The sequence below is a fragment of the Scyliorhinus torazame genome, chromosome 19 (assembly GCF_047496885.1).
Source record: "Scyliorhinus torazame isolate Kashiwa2021f chromosome 19, sScyTor2.1, whole genome shotgun sequence".
In the NCBI taxonomy this organism is placed as follows: domain Eukaryota; kingdom Metazoa; phylum Chordata; class Chondrichthyes; order Carcharhiniformes; family Scyliorhinidae; genus Scyliorhinus; species Scyliorhinus torazame.
The window spans coordinates 39,958,112-39,978,337 of record NC_092725.1 but is presented as its reverse complement, the minus strand read 5'-3'; the positions used below and the strand labels follow the sequence as shown (position 1 = coordinate 39,978,337).

The following is a 20,226-nucleotide window of genomic DNA, read 5'->3' as shown; positions in this document are numbered from 1 at the left end:
GGGGTCAGTGTCGGGGGCAGGGGGGGGCAGTGTGGGGGGCAGGGGGGTCAGTGTGGGGGGCAGGGGGGTCAGTGTCGGGGGCAGGTGGGGTCAGTGTCGGGCGCAGGGGGGTCAGTGTCGGGGGCAGGGGGGGGCAGTGTCAGAGGCAGGGGGGGGCAGTGTCGGGGGCAGGGGGGGTCAGTGTCGGGGGCAGGGGGGGTCAGTGTCGGGGGCAGGGGGGTCAGTGTGGGGGGCAGGGGCAGGGGGGGTCAGTGTCGGGCGCAGGGGGGTCAGTGTCGGGGGCAGGGGGGGTCAGTGTGGGGGGCAGGGTGGGTCAGTGTCGGGGGCAGGGGGGGTCAGTGTGGGGGGCAGGGTGGGTCAGTGTCGGTGGCAGGGGGGGTCAGTGTGGGGGGCAGGGGGGGGTCAGTGTCGAGGGCAGGTGGGGTCAGTGTGGGGGGCAGGGGATCAGTGTCGGGGGCAGGGGGGTCAGTATCGGGGGCAGGGGGGGTCAGTGTCGGGGGCAGGGGGGGTCAGTGTCGGGGGCAGGGGGGGTCAGTGTCGGGGGCAGGGGGGGTCAGTGTGGGGGGCAGGGGGGTCAGTGTGGGGGGCAGGGGGGTCAGTGTCGGGGGCAGGTGGGGTCAGTGTCGGGCGCAGGGGGGTCAGTGTCGGGGGCAGGGGGGGGCAGTGTCAGAGGCAGGGGGGGGCAGTGTCGGGGGCAGGGGGGGTCAGTGTGGGGGGCAGGGGGGGTCAATGTCGAGGGCAGTGGAGGGTCAGTACTCAGATACTCAGCGAAACCTTGGTGTCCTCGTGCATCAATCGCTGAAAGTAAGTGCGCAGGTACAGCAGGCAGTAAAGAAAGCAAATGGTATGTTGGCCTTCATAGCGAGAGGATTTGAGTCTAGGAATAGAGATGTTTTACTACAATTGTACAGGACATTGGTGAGGCCACACCTGGAGTATTGTGTGAAGTTTAGGTGTCCTTATCTGAGGAAGGATGTTCTTGTTCTGGAGGGAGTGCAGCGAAGGTTTACCAGGTAGGTTCATGGGATGGCAGGACTGTCACATGAGGAGAGACTAAGTCAGTTAGGATTGTATTCATTGGAGTTTAGGATTAGGACAGTGAGAGGGGATCTCATAGAAACTTACAAAATTGGATTGGATTGGCTTGGATTTGTTCATTGTCACGTGTACCGAGGTACATTGAAAAGTATTTTTCTGCGAGCAGCTCAACAGATCATTAAATACATGGGAAGAAAAGGGAATAAAAGAAAATACATAATAGGGCAACACAAGGTATACAATGTAACTACATAAGCACCGGCATCGGATGAAGCATACAGGGGTGTAGTGTTAGATGAGGACAGTCCATAAGAGGGTCATTTAGGAGTCTGGTGACAGTGGGGAAGAAGCTGTTTTTGAGTCTGTTCGTGAATGTTCAGACTTCTGTATCTCCTGCCCGATGGAAGAAGTTGGAAGAGTGAGTAAGCCGGGCCGAGCAGTTGCCATACCAGGCTGTGATGCAGCCCGATAGGATGCTTTCTATGGTGCATCTGTAAAAGTTGGTAAGGGTTAATGTGGACATGCCGGATTTCCTTAGTTTCCTGAGGAAGTATAGGCGCTGTTGTGCTTTCTTGGTGGTAGCGTCGACGTGGGTGGACCAGGACAGATTTTTGGAGATGTGCACCCCTAGGAATTTGAAACTGCTAACCATCTCCACCTCGGCCCCATTGATGCTGACAGGGGTGTGTACAGTACTTTGCTTCCTGAAGTCAATGACCAGCCCTTTAGCAGGATTAAACAGGGTAGATTCAGAAAGAATGTTCCCGATGGTGGGAGAGTCCAGAACAAGGGGTCCTAGTTTGAGGATAAGGGGTGAACCTTTTAGGACTGAGGTGAGGAGAAATTTCTTTACCCCGAGAGTGGTGAATCTGTGGAATTCACTCCCACAGAAAGTAGTTGAGGCCAAAAGTTTGTGATTTCAAAAAGAAATTAGCTATGAGGAGAGGTTGGATAAACTTTTTTTTTCCCACTGGAACGATGGAGGACCTGATAGAAGTCTACAAAATTATGAGGGACATGGACAGAGTGGATAGTCAGAAGCTTTTTCCCAGGATGGAAGAGTCAATTACTGGGGGATATAGGTTTAAGGTGCGAGGGGCAAAGTTAAGGAGATCGATTTCATAGAATTTACAGTGCAGAAGGAGGCCATTCAGCCCATTGAGTCTACACTGGCCCCTGAAAGAGCAGCCTACACCTCCACCCTATCCCCCTAACCCAGCAACCCCACCTAACATTTTGGACACTAAGGGCAATTTATCATGGCCAATCCACCTAACCCGCACATCTTTGGACTGTGGGAGGAAACCGGAGCACCCGGAGGAAACCCACGCGGACACGGGGAGAATGTGCAGACTCCACACAGACAGTGACCCAAGCCGGGAATCGAACCCGGAACCCTGGATCTGTGAAGCCACAGTGCCAACCACTGTGCTACCGTGCCACCTGTGCGAGGGAAGTTTTTTTTACACAGAGGGTGGTGAGTGCCTGGCATCACTGCTGGAGGAGGTGCTGAAGGCAGGTACGACGGTGAGATATGAGGGGCGTTGTGACAAATACATGAATAGGATGGGAAGTGCACAAGATGGGCAGACGGTTAGACGGGCAGCATGGCCGGCGCAGGCTTGGAGGGCCAAAGGTGCTGTTACTGTGCTGTACTTTTCTTTGTTCTTTCTTTGATATGGGGGGAAGGCGGGATCAGTGTATTGAACTTGATGATCAGCCATGATCAGAATGAATGGCAGAACAGGCTCGAAGGGCCGAATGGCCTCCTATTTTCTATGGTTCTGTGTATGTTTCTGTTTGGTTCCTGTTTAATTGTGTCTGGCTGTGTCTTGTCCTGTCTCATCTTGTCTAGTTCCTGTGAGTCTGTTACAGTCGCTGTACACTGGGCTAATTTGTCCTCTGCTATATGCGTTGTACCTCAAAACACTGTCAAGACAACTCTGACAAAAGGGTCTGTGTGAGTTTAGTTGCAGTAGCTCGGAGTATGAGATGGAAGATGAGGAAGAGGAAGGTGTGCTGGCTCCTTCGGACCTGGGTGGTGTCCCATGGATGGAAGCTGTGCGAATTCATCGTTTGCTGAAGGGCGATCTGGATGGAGACAGTGAGGGAGAGGATGGGACTGAGGAGCAATCTGAATCCAGTTACGGTGAGTGCTATTGTTTTATTGGGAGAGTTTCATATTTGAGGTGAGGATCTTAATGTCAGGGAGAGGCACCAGATGGACTGACCCACTGAGGCCCACCAAGGGATGGGTTTAGAGAAGGAAGACAAGTCCTTCAAATGGGAAGTAGCAGTGGGTTTCAATGCTGCAGCTCCCTCGTGTGGTGCACTGAGCGGCGATTTGAGGAGATCCCAAGATCCCAGATTTTTACTGAATTCAAATTTCACCGTCTGCAGTGGTGGGATTCGAACCTGTGTCCCCAGAGCGTTACTCTGGCTCTCTGGCTTCCTGGTGCAGTGACAGCACCACTACACCATCGCCTCCCCACAAATCATCATTGGTGTTAAAGGTACTGATGAGATGGAGTTCAGGGTTAATGTGTCGAGGAGATGGGGATCAGGGTTAGTGTCGGGGAGATGGGATTCAGAGTTAATGTGTCAGGGAGATGGGGTTCAGGGTTAATGTGTCGGGGAGATGGGGTTCAGGGTTAATGTGTCGGGGAGATGGGGTTCAGGATTAATGTGTCGGGGAGATGGTGTTCAGGGTTAGTGTCAGGGAGATGGGGTTCAGGGTTAATGTGTCGGGGAGATGGGGTTCAGGGTTAATGTGTCGGGGAGATGGGGTTCAGAGATAATGTGTTGGGGAGATGGGGTTCAGGGTTAGTGTCGGGGAGATGGGATTCAGAGTTAATGTGTCGGGGAGATGGGGTTCAGGGTTAATGTGTCGGGGAGATGGGGTTCAGGGTTAATGTGTCGGGGAGATGGGGTTCAGGGTTAAAGTGTCGGGGAGATGGGGTTCAGGGTTAATGTATCGGGGAGATGGTGTTCAGGGTTAGTGTCAGGGAGATGGGGTTCAGGGTTAATGTGTCGGGGAGATGGGGTTCTGGGTTAATGTGTCAGGGAGATGGGGTTCAGTGTTAATGTGTCGGGGAGATGGGGTTCAGGGTTAATGTGTCGGGGAGATGGGGGTCAGGGTTAATGTGTTGGGGAGATGGGGTTCAGGGTTAATGTGTCGGGGAGATGGGGTTCAGGGTTAATGTGTCGGGGAGATGGGGTTCAGGATTAATGTGTCGGGGAGATGGTGTTCAGGGTTAGTGTCAGGGAGATGGGGTTCAGGGTTAATGTGTCGGGGAGATGGGGTTCAGGGTTAATGTGTCGGGGAGATGGGGTTCAGAGATAATGTGTTGGGGAGATGGGGTTCAGGGTTAGTGTCGGGGAGATGGGATTCAGAGTTAATGTGTCGGGGAGATGGGGTTCAGGGTTAATGTGTCGGGGAGATGGGGTTCAGGGTTAATGTGTCGGGGAGATGGGGTTCAGGGTTAAAGTGTCGGGGAGATGGGGTTCAGGGTTAATGTATCGGGGAGATGGTGTTCAGGGTTAGTGTCAGGGAGATGGGGTTCAGGGTTAATGTGTCGGGGAGATGGAGTTCTGGGTTAATGTGTCAGGGAGATGGGGTTCAGTGTTAATGTGTCGGGGAGATGGGGTTCAGGGTTAATGTGTCGGGGAGATGGGGGTCAGGGTTAATGTGTTGGGGAGATGGGGTTCAGGGTTAATGTGTCGGGGAGATGGGGTTCAGGGTTAATGTGTCGGGGAGATGGGGTTCAGGGTTAATGTGTCGGGGAGATGGGGTTCAGGGTTAATGTGTCGGGGAGATGGGGTTCAGGGTTAATGTGTCGGGGAGATGGGGTTCAGGGTTAATGTGTCGGGGAGATGGGGTTCAGGGTTAATGTGTCGGGGAGATGGTGTTCAGGGTTAGTGTAAGGGAGATGGGGTTCAGGGTTAATGTGTCGGGGAGATGGGGTTCTGGGTTAATGTGTCAGGGAGATGGGGTTCAGTGTTAATGTGTTGGGGAGATGGGGTTTAGGGTTAATGTGTTGGGGAGATGGGGTTCAGGGTTAATATGTTGGGGAGATGGGGTTCAGGGTTAATGTGTCGGGGAGATGGGGTTCAGGGTTAATGTGTCGGGGAGATGGGGTTCAGGGTTAATGTGTTGGGGAGATGGGGTTTACGGTTAATGTGTCGGGGAGATGGGGTTTAGGGTTAATGTGTCGGGGAGATGGGGTTCAGGGTTAATGTGTCGGGGAGATGGGGTTCAGGGTTAATATGTTGGGGAGATGGGGTTCAGGGTTAATGTGTCGGGGAGATGGGGTTCAGGGTTAATGTGTTGGGGAGATGGGGTTTAGGGTTAATGTGTCGGGGAGATGGGGTTCAGGGTTAATGTGTCAGGGAGATGGTGTTCAGGGTTAATGTGTCGGGGAGATGGGGTTCTGGGTTAATGTGTCGGGGAGATGGGGTTCAGGGTTAATGTGTCAGGGAGATGGGGTTCAGGGTTAATGTGTCAGGGAGATGGCGTTCAGGGTTAATGTGTTGGGGAGATGGGGTTTAGGGTTAATGTGTTGGGGAGATGGGGTTCAGGGTTAATATGTTTGGGAGATGGGGTTCAGGGTTAATGTGTCGGGGAGATGGGGTTCAGGGTTAATGTGTCGGGGAGATGGGGTTCAGGGTTAATGTGTCGGGGAGATGGGGTTCAGGGTTAGTGTCGGGGAGATGGGGTTCAGGGTTAGTGTCGGGGAGATGGGGTTCAGTGTTAGTGTCGGGGAGATGGGGTTCAGGGTTAGTGTCGGGGAGATGGGGTTCAGGGTTAGTGTCGGGGAGATGGGGTTCAGGGTTAGTGTCGGGGAGATGGGGTTCAGGGTTAGTGTCGGGGAGATGGGGTTCAGGGTTAGTGTCGGGGAGATGGGGTTCGGGGTTAGTGTCGGGGAGATGGGGTTCAGGGTTAGTGTCGGGGAGATGGGGTTCTGGGTTAGTGTCGGGGAGATGGGGTTCTGGGTTAGTGTCGGGGAGATGGGGTTCAGGGTTAGTGTCGGGGAGATGGGTTCAGGGTTAGTGTCGGGGAGATGGGGTTCAGGGTTAGTGTCGGGGAGATGGGGTTCAGGGTTAGTGTCGGGGAGATGGGGTTCAGGGTTAGTGTCGGGGAGATGGGGTTCAGGGTTAGTGTCGGGGAGATGGGGTTCAGGGTTAGTGTCGGGGAGATGGGGTTCATCGTTAATGTGTCGGGGAGATGGGGTTCAGGGTTAGTGTCGGGGAGATGGGGTTCAGGGTTAGTGTCGGGGAGATGGGGTTCAGGGTTAGTGTCGGGGAGATGGGGTTCAGGGTTAGTGTCGGGGAGATGGGGTTCAGGGTTAGTGTCGGGGAGATGGGGTTCAGGGTTAATGTCGGGGACATGGGGTGCAGGGTTAGTGTCGGGGAGATGGGGTTCCGGTTTAGTGTCGGGGAGATGGGGTTCAGGGTTAGTGTCGGGGAGATGGGGTTCAGGGTTAGTGTCGGGGAGATGGGGTTCAGGGTTAGTGTCGGGGAGATGGGGTTCAGGGTTAGTGTCGGGGAGATGGGGTTCAGGGTTAGTGTCGGGGAGATGGGGTTCAGGGTTAGTGTCGGGGAGTTAGGGTTCAGGGTTAGTGTCGGGGAGTTGGGGTTCAGGGTTAGTGTCGGGGAGATGGGGTTCAGGGTTAGTGTCGGGGAGATGGGGTTCAGGGTTAGTGTCGGGGAGATGGGGTTCAGGGTTAGTGTCGGGGAGATGGGGTTCAGGGTTAGTGTCGGGGAGATGGGGTTCAGGGTTAATGTGTTGGGGAGATGGGGTTCAGGGTTAGTGTCGGGGACATGGGGTGCAGGGTTAGTGTCGGGGAGATGGGGTTCAGGGTTAATGTGTCGGGGAGATGGGGTTCAGGGTTAGTGTCGGGGAGATGGGGTTCAGGGTTAGTGTCGGGGAGATGGGGTTCAGGGTTAGTGTCTGGGAGATGGGGTTCAGGGTTAGTGTCGGGGAGATGGGGTTCAGGGTTAGTGTCGGGGAGATGGGGTTCAGGGTTAATGTGTCGGGGAGATGGGGTTCAGGGTTAGTGTCGGGGAGATGGGGTTCAGGGTTAGTGTCGGGGAGATGGGGTTCAGGGTTAGTGTCGGGGAGATGGGGTTCAGGGTTAGTGTCGGGGAGATGGGGTTCAGGGTTAGTGTCGGGGAGATGGGGTTTATTGGGAGGATGAGGGTGAGTATTGACAGTCGGCAATGGATGTTTTACAATTGGCTGTGTGACCTTGTGTATCTCTGGGTAAGTTGTCAGATTTGAAATGCTATTTGCTCCTCTGCCTACATGGGATTGTGATTGCCATGTCAGTTGGGTTGGAGATAATCGTGGGTTATGGTGTATCATAAAGGTTTGTGCTTTGCCTCAAGGTTTCTCCTGGTTTTCGACTGATCTCCTGTTGAGATCGTGGTGGAGTTTGGGGAGCATTTTCTGCACTTTGTTTCATGCTGAAGGTTGTGTTTGCTGGGTACATTCCTCTTCCATCCTCACCACCTAGCCCTGGGTTCCATTGATCTGTCACTGTCTTCATTAAATCACACCAATGTTCCTGAGGGATGTTTCAGCTCACCAACTCCACCCTACATTGACCCGAATCGAGCTCATTCAAACCCCAGGTTGGGGTCAATCTCACCACCAGGTCTTGGCCATTAATTCTGGGCGCACGGAGGAGCAGAAAACAGTCTGACAAGCTAGTTATCTGCAGCCTCGGCTCTGGTAGGGAGTGAGGGTCATCGTGGAGGCTGTACAGGCCTGTGCTGTGCTCTCGACCTCCATGGCTTGGACCACTCGGCCCATTGCTCCAGCCTTGCAACACCCTCTCTGTTGCTGTCCCAGGACGCAGTGGGAATTAGGGCAAAGAGGGAAATGAGCTTCTGGCCCATGCTCTGCCCTGGCCTAGCTGCACGAGGACACAGCAGGCAAGAAAGAGGCGAGTAGTGACAATATAGTTGGGCTAGGGAAAATTTGTTCACCGTAGGAGATCAACCCCTCATGTTGTCCTCCTTCACCTTGAGGAAGTCACACTATTCGGGGCAGATTGACGGAGGTTAATCCAGGCCAGAGGATACACTATGGTGCCCAATTGGGGACAATTCTCCATCTCACTGAGAGTCCCTTTTAATAAGCACACCCTCTATCTTTTTACTGGATCAACTGATCTGAATTTCCTGCACTGATTGTACTTCCTGTTTTCCTCTGTCCCACTGTGTGTGTGTGTGTGTGTGTGTGTGCGTGTGCTTGGTGTATGTGTGGCTGCATGAATGTGTCTGCATGTAACTGTGTGTGTTTGTCCCTGTATGACTGTGTGTGTTTGTCCCTGTGTGACTGTGTGTGTGGCTGTATGTGTTCGTCCCTGTGTGACTGTGTATGTGGCTGTGTGTGTCCCCCTGTGTGACTGTGTGTTTGTCTTTGTGTGTGACTGTGTGTGTTTGTCCCTGTGTGACTGTGTGTGTGGCTGTGTGTGTTTGTCCCTGTATGACTGTGTGTGTGTCCCTGTGTGACTGTGTATGTGGCTGTGTGTGTCCCCCTGTGTGACTGTGTATGTGGCTGTGTGTGTGTCCCTGTGTGACTGTGTGTGTTTGACTGTGTGTTTGTCTTTGTGTGTGACTGTGTGTTTGTCTGTGTGTGTCTGTGTCTGTGTTTGTGTGTCTGTGTTTGTGTGTCTGTGTGTGTTTGGCTGTGTGTGTTTGTCTGTGTGTGTGACTGTTTGTGTGTTTTTGTCTTTGTGTGTGTTGTCTGTGTTTTTGTCTGTGTGTGTGTGACTGTGTGTTTGTCGGTGTGTGTTTGTCTCTGTGTGTGACTGTGTTTGTCTGTGTGTGTGACTGTTGGTCTGTGTGTGTGTGTGACTGTTGGTCTGTGTGTGTGACTGTGTTTGTCTGTGTGTGCGTATGACTGTGTGTTTGTCGGTGTATGTGACTGTGTGTGTGTTTGTCTGTGTGTGTATGTGTGTGTGACTGTGTGTTTGCCTGTGTTGTTTGTCTGTGTGTGTGTTTGTCTGTGTGTGTGTGTGTGACTGTGTGTGTGTGTGACTGTGTGTGTATGACTGTGTGTGTGTGACTGTGTGTTTGCCTGTGTTGTTTGTCTGTGTGTGTGTTTGTCTGTGTGTGTGTGTGACTGTGTGTTTGCCTGTGTTGTTTGTGTGTGTGTGTGACTGTGTGTGTGTGTGACTGCGTGTGTGTGTGTGACTGTGTGTGTGACTGTGTGTGTGTGAAGAGGGTGAGTACTGTCCCTGGGAGAAGGAGCTCCGGTTTGGGCTCTGGGTCCATCAGCTATCTGATGAAGAGGACAACCCCTCATTCAGAGGTATTTGCTTCGCTTCTCTCCAAGTGGCCGAATTGACAGAGCTGGTGAGATACAATCCGCTCCTTTTAAGCAGGCAATAGGGAACTCATGACAATATTGGCCGAGATCTCCAGCTGGGCTCATGTAAAAGTTAATCAGCGTGGCCAAAAAAAGTGGCTAAAACAGGCGGATGCTCCCTGGAGAGTGCGGTTCCCTGGAATGCCAGTGAGAACAAGTTAAAAGGAGTGAACTGTATTTCCTGTATGCTACAAGCTGCATTGGGGAGCACACAGGAGGAGGTTACAGCAAAGTATCATTACCCAAAAATCACTCTAGAGTGTACCCCAGTGAGGTTTCAGGTGCACACTCCCAGTTCACTCAGAGAGCCTGGTGCCAGGCCACTGCTGTGAGGTATGGGTTGTCACAGAGCACTGACCATCACAGGGCACTGGTCTGTCTGACAGTTGTGACTGGTACCTAAGCCTGGATCGTTAGAGCACACTGGGCACCTTTGTATTTGGCTGTACTGGAACCTGCTCTCCTGCTCTCATTAACTCTCTCCCCGCTGGAGAGTTTGGCAAGAAAAGACATTGCTCACCAGCGCTGGAGGTTTGAGTAGATTGGGACGGGTGGCTGTTGTGATGCACTGCGACCTCTGGCAGGATCAGCTGTGGGGTGCCTGAACTGGAATGTGGAGGGCGCTGTGTTCTCTGCACTCTCGGCCTTATGCATGTTGTGTGGACTGCAATTTAACACTTGTGCAACTAACCTTTTTGCTTTTGTGAACACCTAACGTCACAGGCAGTATGTGGGTATTGGCACCTACAGTCAACCCGGAGCTCGGAGTTTAGTATCACGGGGAGCTGCTGCACTGGGCTATGCCTCAGGGAATCACAATAATTAGAATGTCACAGAGCGAGAGACTGAGCATACAGCACAGGGAACAGAAACAAACACCTGGCTAAATGTCCATGGACTATGCCAGCTGACATATTTGTGACATTTCAAAATCAGTAGCGTGTGGAGCCGAAATGCCAGTCACCCACTCTCTGGACTTGAGCTTCCCCAAGACCCAGCCCATCAGTGTTCAGCTTCCCCAAGGCCCAGCCCATCAGTGTTCAGCTTCCCCGAGGCCCAGACCATCAGGGTTCAGCTTCCCCGAGGCCCAGACCATCAGGGTTCAGCTTCCACGAGGGCCAGCCAATCAGTGTTCAGCTTCCCCGAGGGCCAGCCAATCAGGGTTCAGCTTCCCCGAGGCCCAGCCCATCAGGGTTCAGCTTCCACGAGGGCCCAGCCCATCAGGGTTCAGCTTCCCCGAGGCCTCGCCCATCAGGGTTCAGCTTCCACGAGGGCCCAGCCCATCAGGGTTCAGCTTCCCCGAGGGCCAGCCAATCAGGGTTCAGCTTCCCCGAGGGCCAGCCAATCAGGGTTCAGCTTCCCCGAGGGCCCAGACCATCAGGGTTCAGCTTCCCCGAGGCCTCGCCCATCAGGGTTCAGCTTCCCCGAGGCCCAGACCATCAGGGTTCAGCTTCCCCGAGGGCCAGCCAATCAGGGTTCAGCTTCCCCGAGGGCCAGCCCATCAGGGTTCAGCTTCCCCGAGGGCCAGACCATCAGGGTTCAGCTCCCTGGGGTTCAGCTCTCTGGGGTTCAGCTCCCTGGGGTTCAGATCCCTGGGGTTCAGCTCCCTGGGGTTCAGCTCTCTGGGGTTCAGCTCCCTGGGGTTCAGCTCCCTGGGGTTCAGCTCTCTGGGGTTCAGCTCCCTGGGGTTCAGCTCTCTGGGGTTCATCTCTCTGGGGTTCAGCTCTCTGGGGTTCATCTCTCTGGGGTTCAGCTCCCTGGGGTTCAGCTCCCTGGGGTTCAGCTCTCTGGGGTTCAGCTCTCTGGGGTTCAGCTCCCAGGGGTTCAGCTCCCTGGGGTTCAGCTCCCTGGGGTTCAACTCCCAGGGGTTCAGCTCCCTGGGGTTCAGCTCTCAGGGGTTCAGCTCACTGGGGTTCAGCTCCCTGGGGTTCAGCTCCCTGGGGTTCAGCTCCCTGGGGATCAGCTCTCTGGGGTTCAGCTCCCTGGGATTCAGCTCCCTGGGGTTCAGCTCTCTGGGGTTCAGCTCTCTGGGGTTCAGCTCTCTGGGGTTCAGCTCCCTGGGGTTCAGCTCCCTGGGGTCCAACTCCCTGGGGTTCAGCTCCCTGGGGTTCAGCTCTCTGGGGTTCAGCTCTCTGGGGTTCAGCTCCCTGGGGTTCAGTTCTCTGGGGTTCAGCTCTCTGGGGTTCAGCTCCCTGGGGTTCAGCTCCCTGGGGTTCAACTCCCTGGGGTTCAGCTCCCTTGGGTGAAGCTCCCTGGGGTTCAACTCCCTGGGGTTCAGCTCCCTGGGGTTCAGCTCTCTGGGGTTCAGCTCACTGGGGTTCAGCTCTCTGGGATTCAGCTCTCTGGGGTTCAGCTCCCTGGGGTTCAGCTCCCTGGGGTTCAGCTCCCTGGGGTTCAGCTCCCTGGGGTTCAGCTCCCTGGGGGTTTTTTCTCCAGGGTTCAGCTCCCTGGTGTATTGCCCTCTGACTCGGATCGCCAGATTAAGCTCCCTCTGGTATCTGAAGCTCTGCTTCCCCGCCTCCTTTCTCCTCTGCCTGCTGTTCTCTGCGCTGGATCCCTTGCTGTTTGTAATTCTCACCTTTACCTGCTGTGCTGTACCTCACTTTGTCTTTATCTCTTTTTCAATCTGTATCCTGCTGTGTGCTGACAATGCTGCTGCCTCTCTGGCACTGTCTGCCACGTCAAGCAGCTTCGGGCCTACGAGTACGACAGATAATAAGTCCCATTGACCCTCTGGAAATCAAGGCAGATGTTCACTGGACACATATCACAGGACAGGAGGGGGAGTGCCCGACAACTATCTCGCCGCCAGAAGGTAATGATCGACCCAAGATTTATGAACACAAATTACACTGATATAGAGAACACCGCCTCTGACAGGGTGATCAGATACACTGATACAGAGAACAACACCTCTGACAGTGATCAGATACACTGATATAGAGAACACCACCTCTGACAGTGATCAGATACACTGATATAGAGAACAACACCTCTGACAGAGTGATCAGATACACTGATATAGAGAACAACACCACTGACAGAGTGATCAGATACACTGATATAGAGAACAACACCTCTGACAGAGTGATCAGATACACTGATATAGAGAACAACACCACTGACAGGGTGATCAGATACACTGATATAGAGAACAACACCACTGACAGAGTGATCAGATACACTGATAGAGAGAACACCTCTGACAGTGATCAGATACACTGATTTCGAGAACACCGCCTCTGACAGTGATCAGATACACTGATATAGAGAACAACACCACTGACAGAGTGATCAGATACACTGATATAGAGAACAACACCTCTGACAGGGTGATCAGATACACTGATATAGAGAACAACACCTCTGACAGGGTGATCAGATACACTGATATAGAGAACAACACGTCTGACAGAGTAATCAGATACACTGATATAGAGAACAACACGTCTGACAGTGATCAGATACACTGATATAGAGAACAACACCTCTGACAGGGTGATCAGATACACTGATATAGAGAACACCGCCTCTGACAGGGTGATCAGATACACTGATAGAGAGAACACCTCTGACAGTGATCAGATACACTGATATAGAGAACAACACCTCTGACAGTGATCAGATACACTGATATAGAGAACAACACCTCTGACAGGGTGATCAGATACACTGATATAGAGAACAACACCTCTGACAGGGTGATCAGATACACTGATATAGAGAACAACACCTCTGACAGTGATCAGATACACTGATAGAGAGAACAACACCTCTGACAGTGATCAGATACACTGATATAGAGAACAACACCTCTGACAGTGATCAGATACACTGATATAGAGAACAACACCTCTGACAGAGTGATCAGATACACTGATATAGAGAACACCACCTCTGACAGTGATCAGATACACTGATATAGAGAACACCACCTCTGACAGAGTGATCAGATACACTGATATAGAGAACAACACCTCTGACAGAGTGATCAGATACACTGATATAGAGAACAACACCTCTGACAGTGATCAGATACACTGATATACAGAACAACACCTCTGACAGAGTGATCAGATACACTGATATACAGAACAACACCTCTGACAGTGATCAGATACACTGATATAGAGAACAACACCACTGACAGGGTGATCAGATACACTGATATACAGAACAACACCTCTGACAGTGATCAGATACACTGATATACAGAACAACACCTCTGACAGGGTGATCAGATACACTGATATAGAGAACAACACCTCTGACAGTGATCAGATACACTGATATAGAGAACACCTCTGACAGGGTGATCAGATACATGGATATAGAGAACAACACCTCTGACAGTGATCAGATACACTGATATAGAGAACACCACCTCTGACAGAGTGATCAGATACACCGATATAGAGAACACCACCTCTGACAGGCTGATCAGATACACTGATATAGAGAACAACACCTCTGACAGTGATCAGATACACTGATATAGAGAACAACACCTCTGACAGTGATCAGATACACTGATATAGAGAACAACACCTCTGACAGAGTGATCAGATACACCGATATCGAGAACACCACCTCTGACAGGCTGATCAGATACACTGATATAGAGAACAACACCTCTGACAGTGATCAGATACACTGATATAGAGAACAACACCTCTGACAGACTGATCTAGGGAACAACACCTCTGACAGGGTGATCATATACACTGATTTTGAGAACACCGCCTCTGACAGTGATCAGATACACTGATATAGAGAACAACACCTCTGACAGAGTGATCAGATACACTGATATAGAGAACAACACCTCTGACAGGGTGATCAGATACACTGATATAGAGAACAACACCTCTGACAGGGTGATCAGATACACTGATATAGAGAACAACACCTCTGACAGAGTAATCAGATACACTGATATAGAGAACAACACCTCTGACAGGGTGATCAGATACACTGATATAGAGAACAACACCTCTGACAGCGATCAGATACACTGATATAGAGAACAACACCTCTGACAGACTGATCAGATACACTGATATAGAGAACAACACCTCTGACAGGGTGATCAGATACACTGATATAGAGAACAACACCTCTGACAGTGATCAGATACACTGATATAGAGAACAACACCTCTGACAGAGTAATCAGATACACTGATATAGAGAACACCACCTCTGACAGTGATCAGATACACTGATATAGAGAACGCCACCTCTGACAGAGTGATCAGATACACTGATAGAGAGAACAACACCTCTGACAGTGATCAGATACACTGATATACAGAACAACACCTCTGACAGAGTGATCAGATACACTGATATACAGAACAACACCTCTGACAGGGTGATCAGATACACTGATATAGAGAACAACACCTCTGACAGTGATCAGATACACTGCTATAGAGAACAACACCACTGACAGGGTGATCAGATACACTGATATACAGAACAACACCTCTGACAGTGATCAGATACACTGATATACAGAACAACACCTCTGACAGGGTGATCAGATACACTGATATAGAGAACAACACCTCTGACAGTGATCAGATACACTGATATAGAGAACAACACCTCTGACAGGGTGATCAGATACATGGATATAGAGAACAACACCTCTGACAGTGATCAGATACACTGATATAGAGAACACCACCTCTGACAGAGTGATCAGATACACCGATATAGAGAACACCACCTCTGACAGGCTGATCAGATACACTGATATAGAGAACAACACCTCTGACAGTGATCAGATACACTGATATAGAGAACAACACCTCTGACAGTGATCAGATACACTGATATAGAGAACAACACCTCTGACAGTGATCAGATACACTGATATAGAGAACAACACCTCTGACAGGGTGATCAGATACACTGATATAGAGAACAACACCTCTGACAGCGATCAGATACACTGATATAGAGAACAACACCTCTGACAGACTGATCAGATACACTGATATAGAGAACAACACCTCTGACAGAGTGATCAGATACACTGATATAGAGAACAACACCTCTGACAGTGATCAGATACACTGATATAGAGAACAACACCTCTGACAGGGAGATCAGATACACTGATATAGAGAACAACACCTCTGACAGAGTGATCAGATACACTGATATCGAGAACAACACCTCTGACCGGGTGATCAGATACACTGATATAGAGAACACCACCTCTGACAGCGTGATCAGATACACTGATATACAGAACAACACCTCTGACAGGGTGATCAGATACACTGATATAGAGAACAACACCTCTGACAGTGATCAGATACACTGATATAGAGAACAACACCTCTGACAGGGTGATCAGATACATGGATATAGAGAACAACACCTCTGACAGAGATCAGATACACTGACAAAGAAAACAACACCTCTGACAGTGATCAGATACACTGATATAGAGAACAACACCTCTGACAGTGATCAGATACACTGATATAGAGAACAACACCTCTGACAGGGTGATCAGATACACTGATATAGAGAACAACACCTCTGACAGAGTGATCAGATACACTGATATAGAGAACAACACCTCTGACAGTGATCAGATACACTGATATAGAGAACACCACCTCTGACAGAGTGATCAGATACATGGATATAGAGAACAACACCTCTGACAGTGATCAGATACACTGACATAGAAAACAACACCTCTGACAGTGATCAGATACACTGATATAGAGAACAACACCTCTGACAGTGATCAGATACACTGATATAGAGAACAACACCTATGACAGGGTGATCAGATACACTGATATAGAGAACAACACCTCTGACAGAGTGATCAGATACACTGATATAGAGAACAACACCTCTGACAGTGATCAGATACACTGATAGAGAGAACACCACCTCTGACAGAGTGATCAGATACACCGATATCGAGAACACCACCTCTGACAGGCTGATCAGATACATTGATATAGAGAACAGCACCTCTGACAGTGATCAGATACACTGATATAGAGAACAACACCTCTGACAGACTGATCTAGGGAACAACACCTCTGACAGGGTGATCATATACACTGATTTTGAGAACACCGCCTCTGACAGTGATCAGATACACTGATATAGAGAACAACACCTCTGACAGAGTGATCAGATACACTGATATAGAGAACAACACCTCTGACAGGGTGATCAGATACACTGATATAGAGAACAACACCTCTGACAGGGTGATCAGATACACTGATATAGAGAACAACACCTCTGACAGAGTAATCAGATACACTGATATAGAGAACAACACCTCTGACAGGGTGATCAGATACACTGATATAGAGAACAACACCTCTGACAGCGATCAGATACACTGATATAGAGAACAACACCTCTGACAGACTGATCAGATACACTGAGAGAGAACAACACCTCTGACAGGGTGATCAGATACACTGATATAGAGAACAACACCTCTGACAGTGATCAGATACACTGATATAGAGAACAACACCTCTGACAGTGATCAGATACACTGATATAGAGAACAACACCTCTGACAGGGTGATCAGATACACTGATATAGAGAACAACACCTCTGACAGCGATCAGATACACTGATATAGAGAACAACACCTCTGACAGACTGATCAGATACACTGATATAGAGAACAACACCTCTGACAGAGTGATCAGATACACTGATATAGAGAACAACACCTCTGACAGTGATCAGATACACTGATATAGAGAACAACACCTCTGACAGGGTGATCAGATACACTGATATAGAGAACAACACCTCTGACAGAGTGATCAGATACACTGATATCGAGAACAACACCTCTGACCGGGTGATCAGATACACTGATATAGAGAACACCACCTCTGACAGCGTGATCAGATACACTGATATACAGAACAACACCTCTGACAGGGTGATCAGATACACTGATATAGAGAACAACACCTCTGACAGTGATCAGATACACTGATATAGAGAACAACACCTCTGACAGGGTGATCAGATACATGGATATAGAGAACAACACCTCTGACAGTGATCAGATACACTGACATAGAAAACAACACCTCTGACAGTGATCAGATACACTGATATAGAGAACAACACCTCTGACAGTGATCAGATACACTGATATAGAGAACAACACCTCTGACAGGGTGATCAGATACACTGATATAGAGAACAACACCTCTGACAGAGTGATCAGATACACTGATATAGAGAACAACACCTCTGACAGTGATCAGATACACTGATATAGAGAACACCACCTCTGACAGAGTGATCAGATACATGGATATAGAGAACAACACCTCTGACAGTGATCAGATACACTGACATAGAAAACAACACCTCTGACAGTGATCAGATACACTGATATAGAGAACAACACCTCTGACAGTGATCAGATACACTGATATAGAGAACAACACCTCTGACAGGGTGATCAGATACACTGATATAGAGAACAACACCTCTGACAGCGATCAGATACACTGATATAGAGAACAACACCTCTGACAGACTGATCAGATACACTGAGAGAGAACAACACCTCTGACAGGGTGATCAGATACACTGATATAGAGAACAACACCTCTGACAGTGATCAGATACACTGATATAGAGAACAACACCTCTGACAGTGATCAGATACACTGATATAGAGAACAACACCTCTGACAGGGTGATCAGATACACTGATATAGAGAACAACACCTCTGACAGCGATCAGATACACTGATATAGAGAACAACACCTCTGACAGACTGATCAGATACACTGATATAGAGAACAACACCTCTGACAGAGTGATCAGATACACTGATATAGAGAACAACACCTCTGACAGTGATCAGATACACTGATATAGAGAACAACACCTCTGACAGGGTGATCAGATACACTGATATAGAGAACAACACCTCTGACAGAGTGATCAGATACACTGATATCGAGAACAACACCTCTGACCGGGTGATCAGATACACTGATATAGAGAACACCACCTCTGACAGCGTGATCAGATACACTGATATACAGAACAACACCTCTGACAGGGTGATCAGATACACTGATATAGAGAACAACACCTCTGACAGTGATCAGATACACTGATATAGAGAACAACACCTCTGACAGGGTGATCAGATACATGGATATAGAGAACAACACCTCTGACAGTGATCAGATACACTGACATAGAAAACAACACCTCTGACAGTGATCAGATACACTGATATAGAGAACAACACCTCTGACAGTGATCAGATACACTGATATAGAGAACAACACCTCTGACAGGGTGATCAGATACACTGATATAGAGAACAACACCTCTGACAGAGTGATCAGATACACTGATATAGAGAACAACACCTCTGACAGTGATCAGATACACTGATATAGAGAACACCACCTCTGACAGAGTGATCAGATACATGGATATAGAGAACAACACCTCTGACAGTGATCAGATACACTGACATAGAAAACAACACCTCTGACAGTGATCAGATACACTGATATAGAGAACAACACCTCTGACAGTGATCAGATACACTGATATAGAGAACAACACCTCTGACAGGGTGATCAGATACACTGATATAGAGAACAACACCTCTGACAGAGTGATCAGATACACTGATATAGAGAACAACACCTCTGACAGTGATCAGATACACTGATAGAGAGAACACCACCTCTGACAGAGTGATCAGATACACCGATATCGAGAACACCACCTCTGACAGGCTGATCAGATACATTGATATAGAGAACAACACCTCTGACAGTGATCAGATACACTGATATAGAGAACAACACCTCTGACAGACTGATCTAGGGAACAACACCTCTGACAGGGTGATCATATACACTGATTTTGAGAACACCGCCTCTGACAGTGATCAGATACACTGATATAGAGAACAACACCTCTGACAGAGTGATCAGATACACTGATATAGAGAACAACACCTCTGACAGGGTGATCAGATACACTGATATAGAGAACAACACCTCTGACAGGGTGATCAGATACACTGATATAGAGAACAACACCTCTGACAGAGTAATCAGATACACTGATATAGAGAACAACACCTCTGACAGGGTGATCAGATACACTGATATAGAGAACAACACCTCTGACAGCGATCAGATACACTGATATAGAGAACAACACCTCTGACAGACTGATCAGATACACTGATATAGAGAACAACACCTCTGACAGGGTGATCAGATACACTGATATAGAGAACAACACCTCTGACAGTGATCAGATACACTGATATAGAGAACAACACCTCTGACAGAGTAATCAGATACACTGATATAGAGAACACCACCTCTGACAGTGATCAGATACACTGATATAGAGAACGCCACCTCTGACAGAGTGATCAGATACACTGATAGAGAGAACAACACCTCTGACAGTGATCAGATACACTGATATACAGAACAACACCTCTGACAGAGTGATCAGATACACTGATATACAGAACAACACCTCTGACAGGGTGATCAGATACACTGATATAGAGAACAACACCTCTGACAGTGATCAGATACACTGCTATAGAGAACAACACCTCTGACAGGGTGATCAGATACATGGATATAGAGAACAACACCTCTGACAGTGATCAGATACACTGATATAGAGAACAACACCTCTGACAGTGATCAGATACACTGATATAGGGAACAACACCTCTGACAGTGATCAGATACACTGATATAGAGAACAACACCTCTGA

The 20,226-nt window shown here is 49.3% G+C and overlaps 1 protein-coding gene across 3 annotated transcripts in view; it reads left to right on the top strand.

Moving 5' to 3' along the window:
* LOC140396095 (protein-methionine sulfoxide oxidase mical3a-like) overlaps window positions 1-20,226 on the top strand; it is a 1,213,674-nt gene that overhangs the window by 951,373 nt on the left and 242,075 nt on the right. For all 3 annotated transcript variants that reach the window (XM_072484207.1, XM_072484206.1, XM_072484208.1), the window contains 3 exons: window positions 3,009-3,187; window positions 9,269-9,358; window positions 12,105-12,230. In XM_072484207.1, the coding sequence (XP_072340308.1) occupies window positions 3,009-3,187; window positions 9,269-9,358; window positions 12,105-12,230 (395 nt within the window). The remainder of the gene's footprint in view (window positions 1-3,008; window positions 3,188-9,268; window positions 9,359-12,104; window positions 12,231-20,226) is intronic.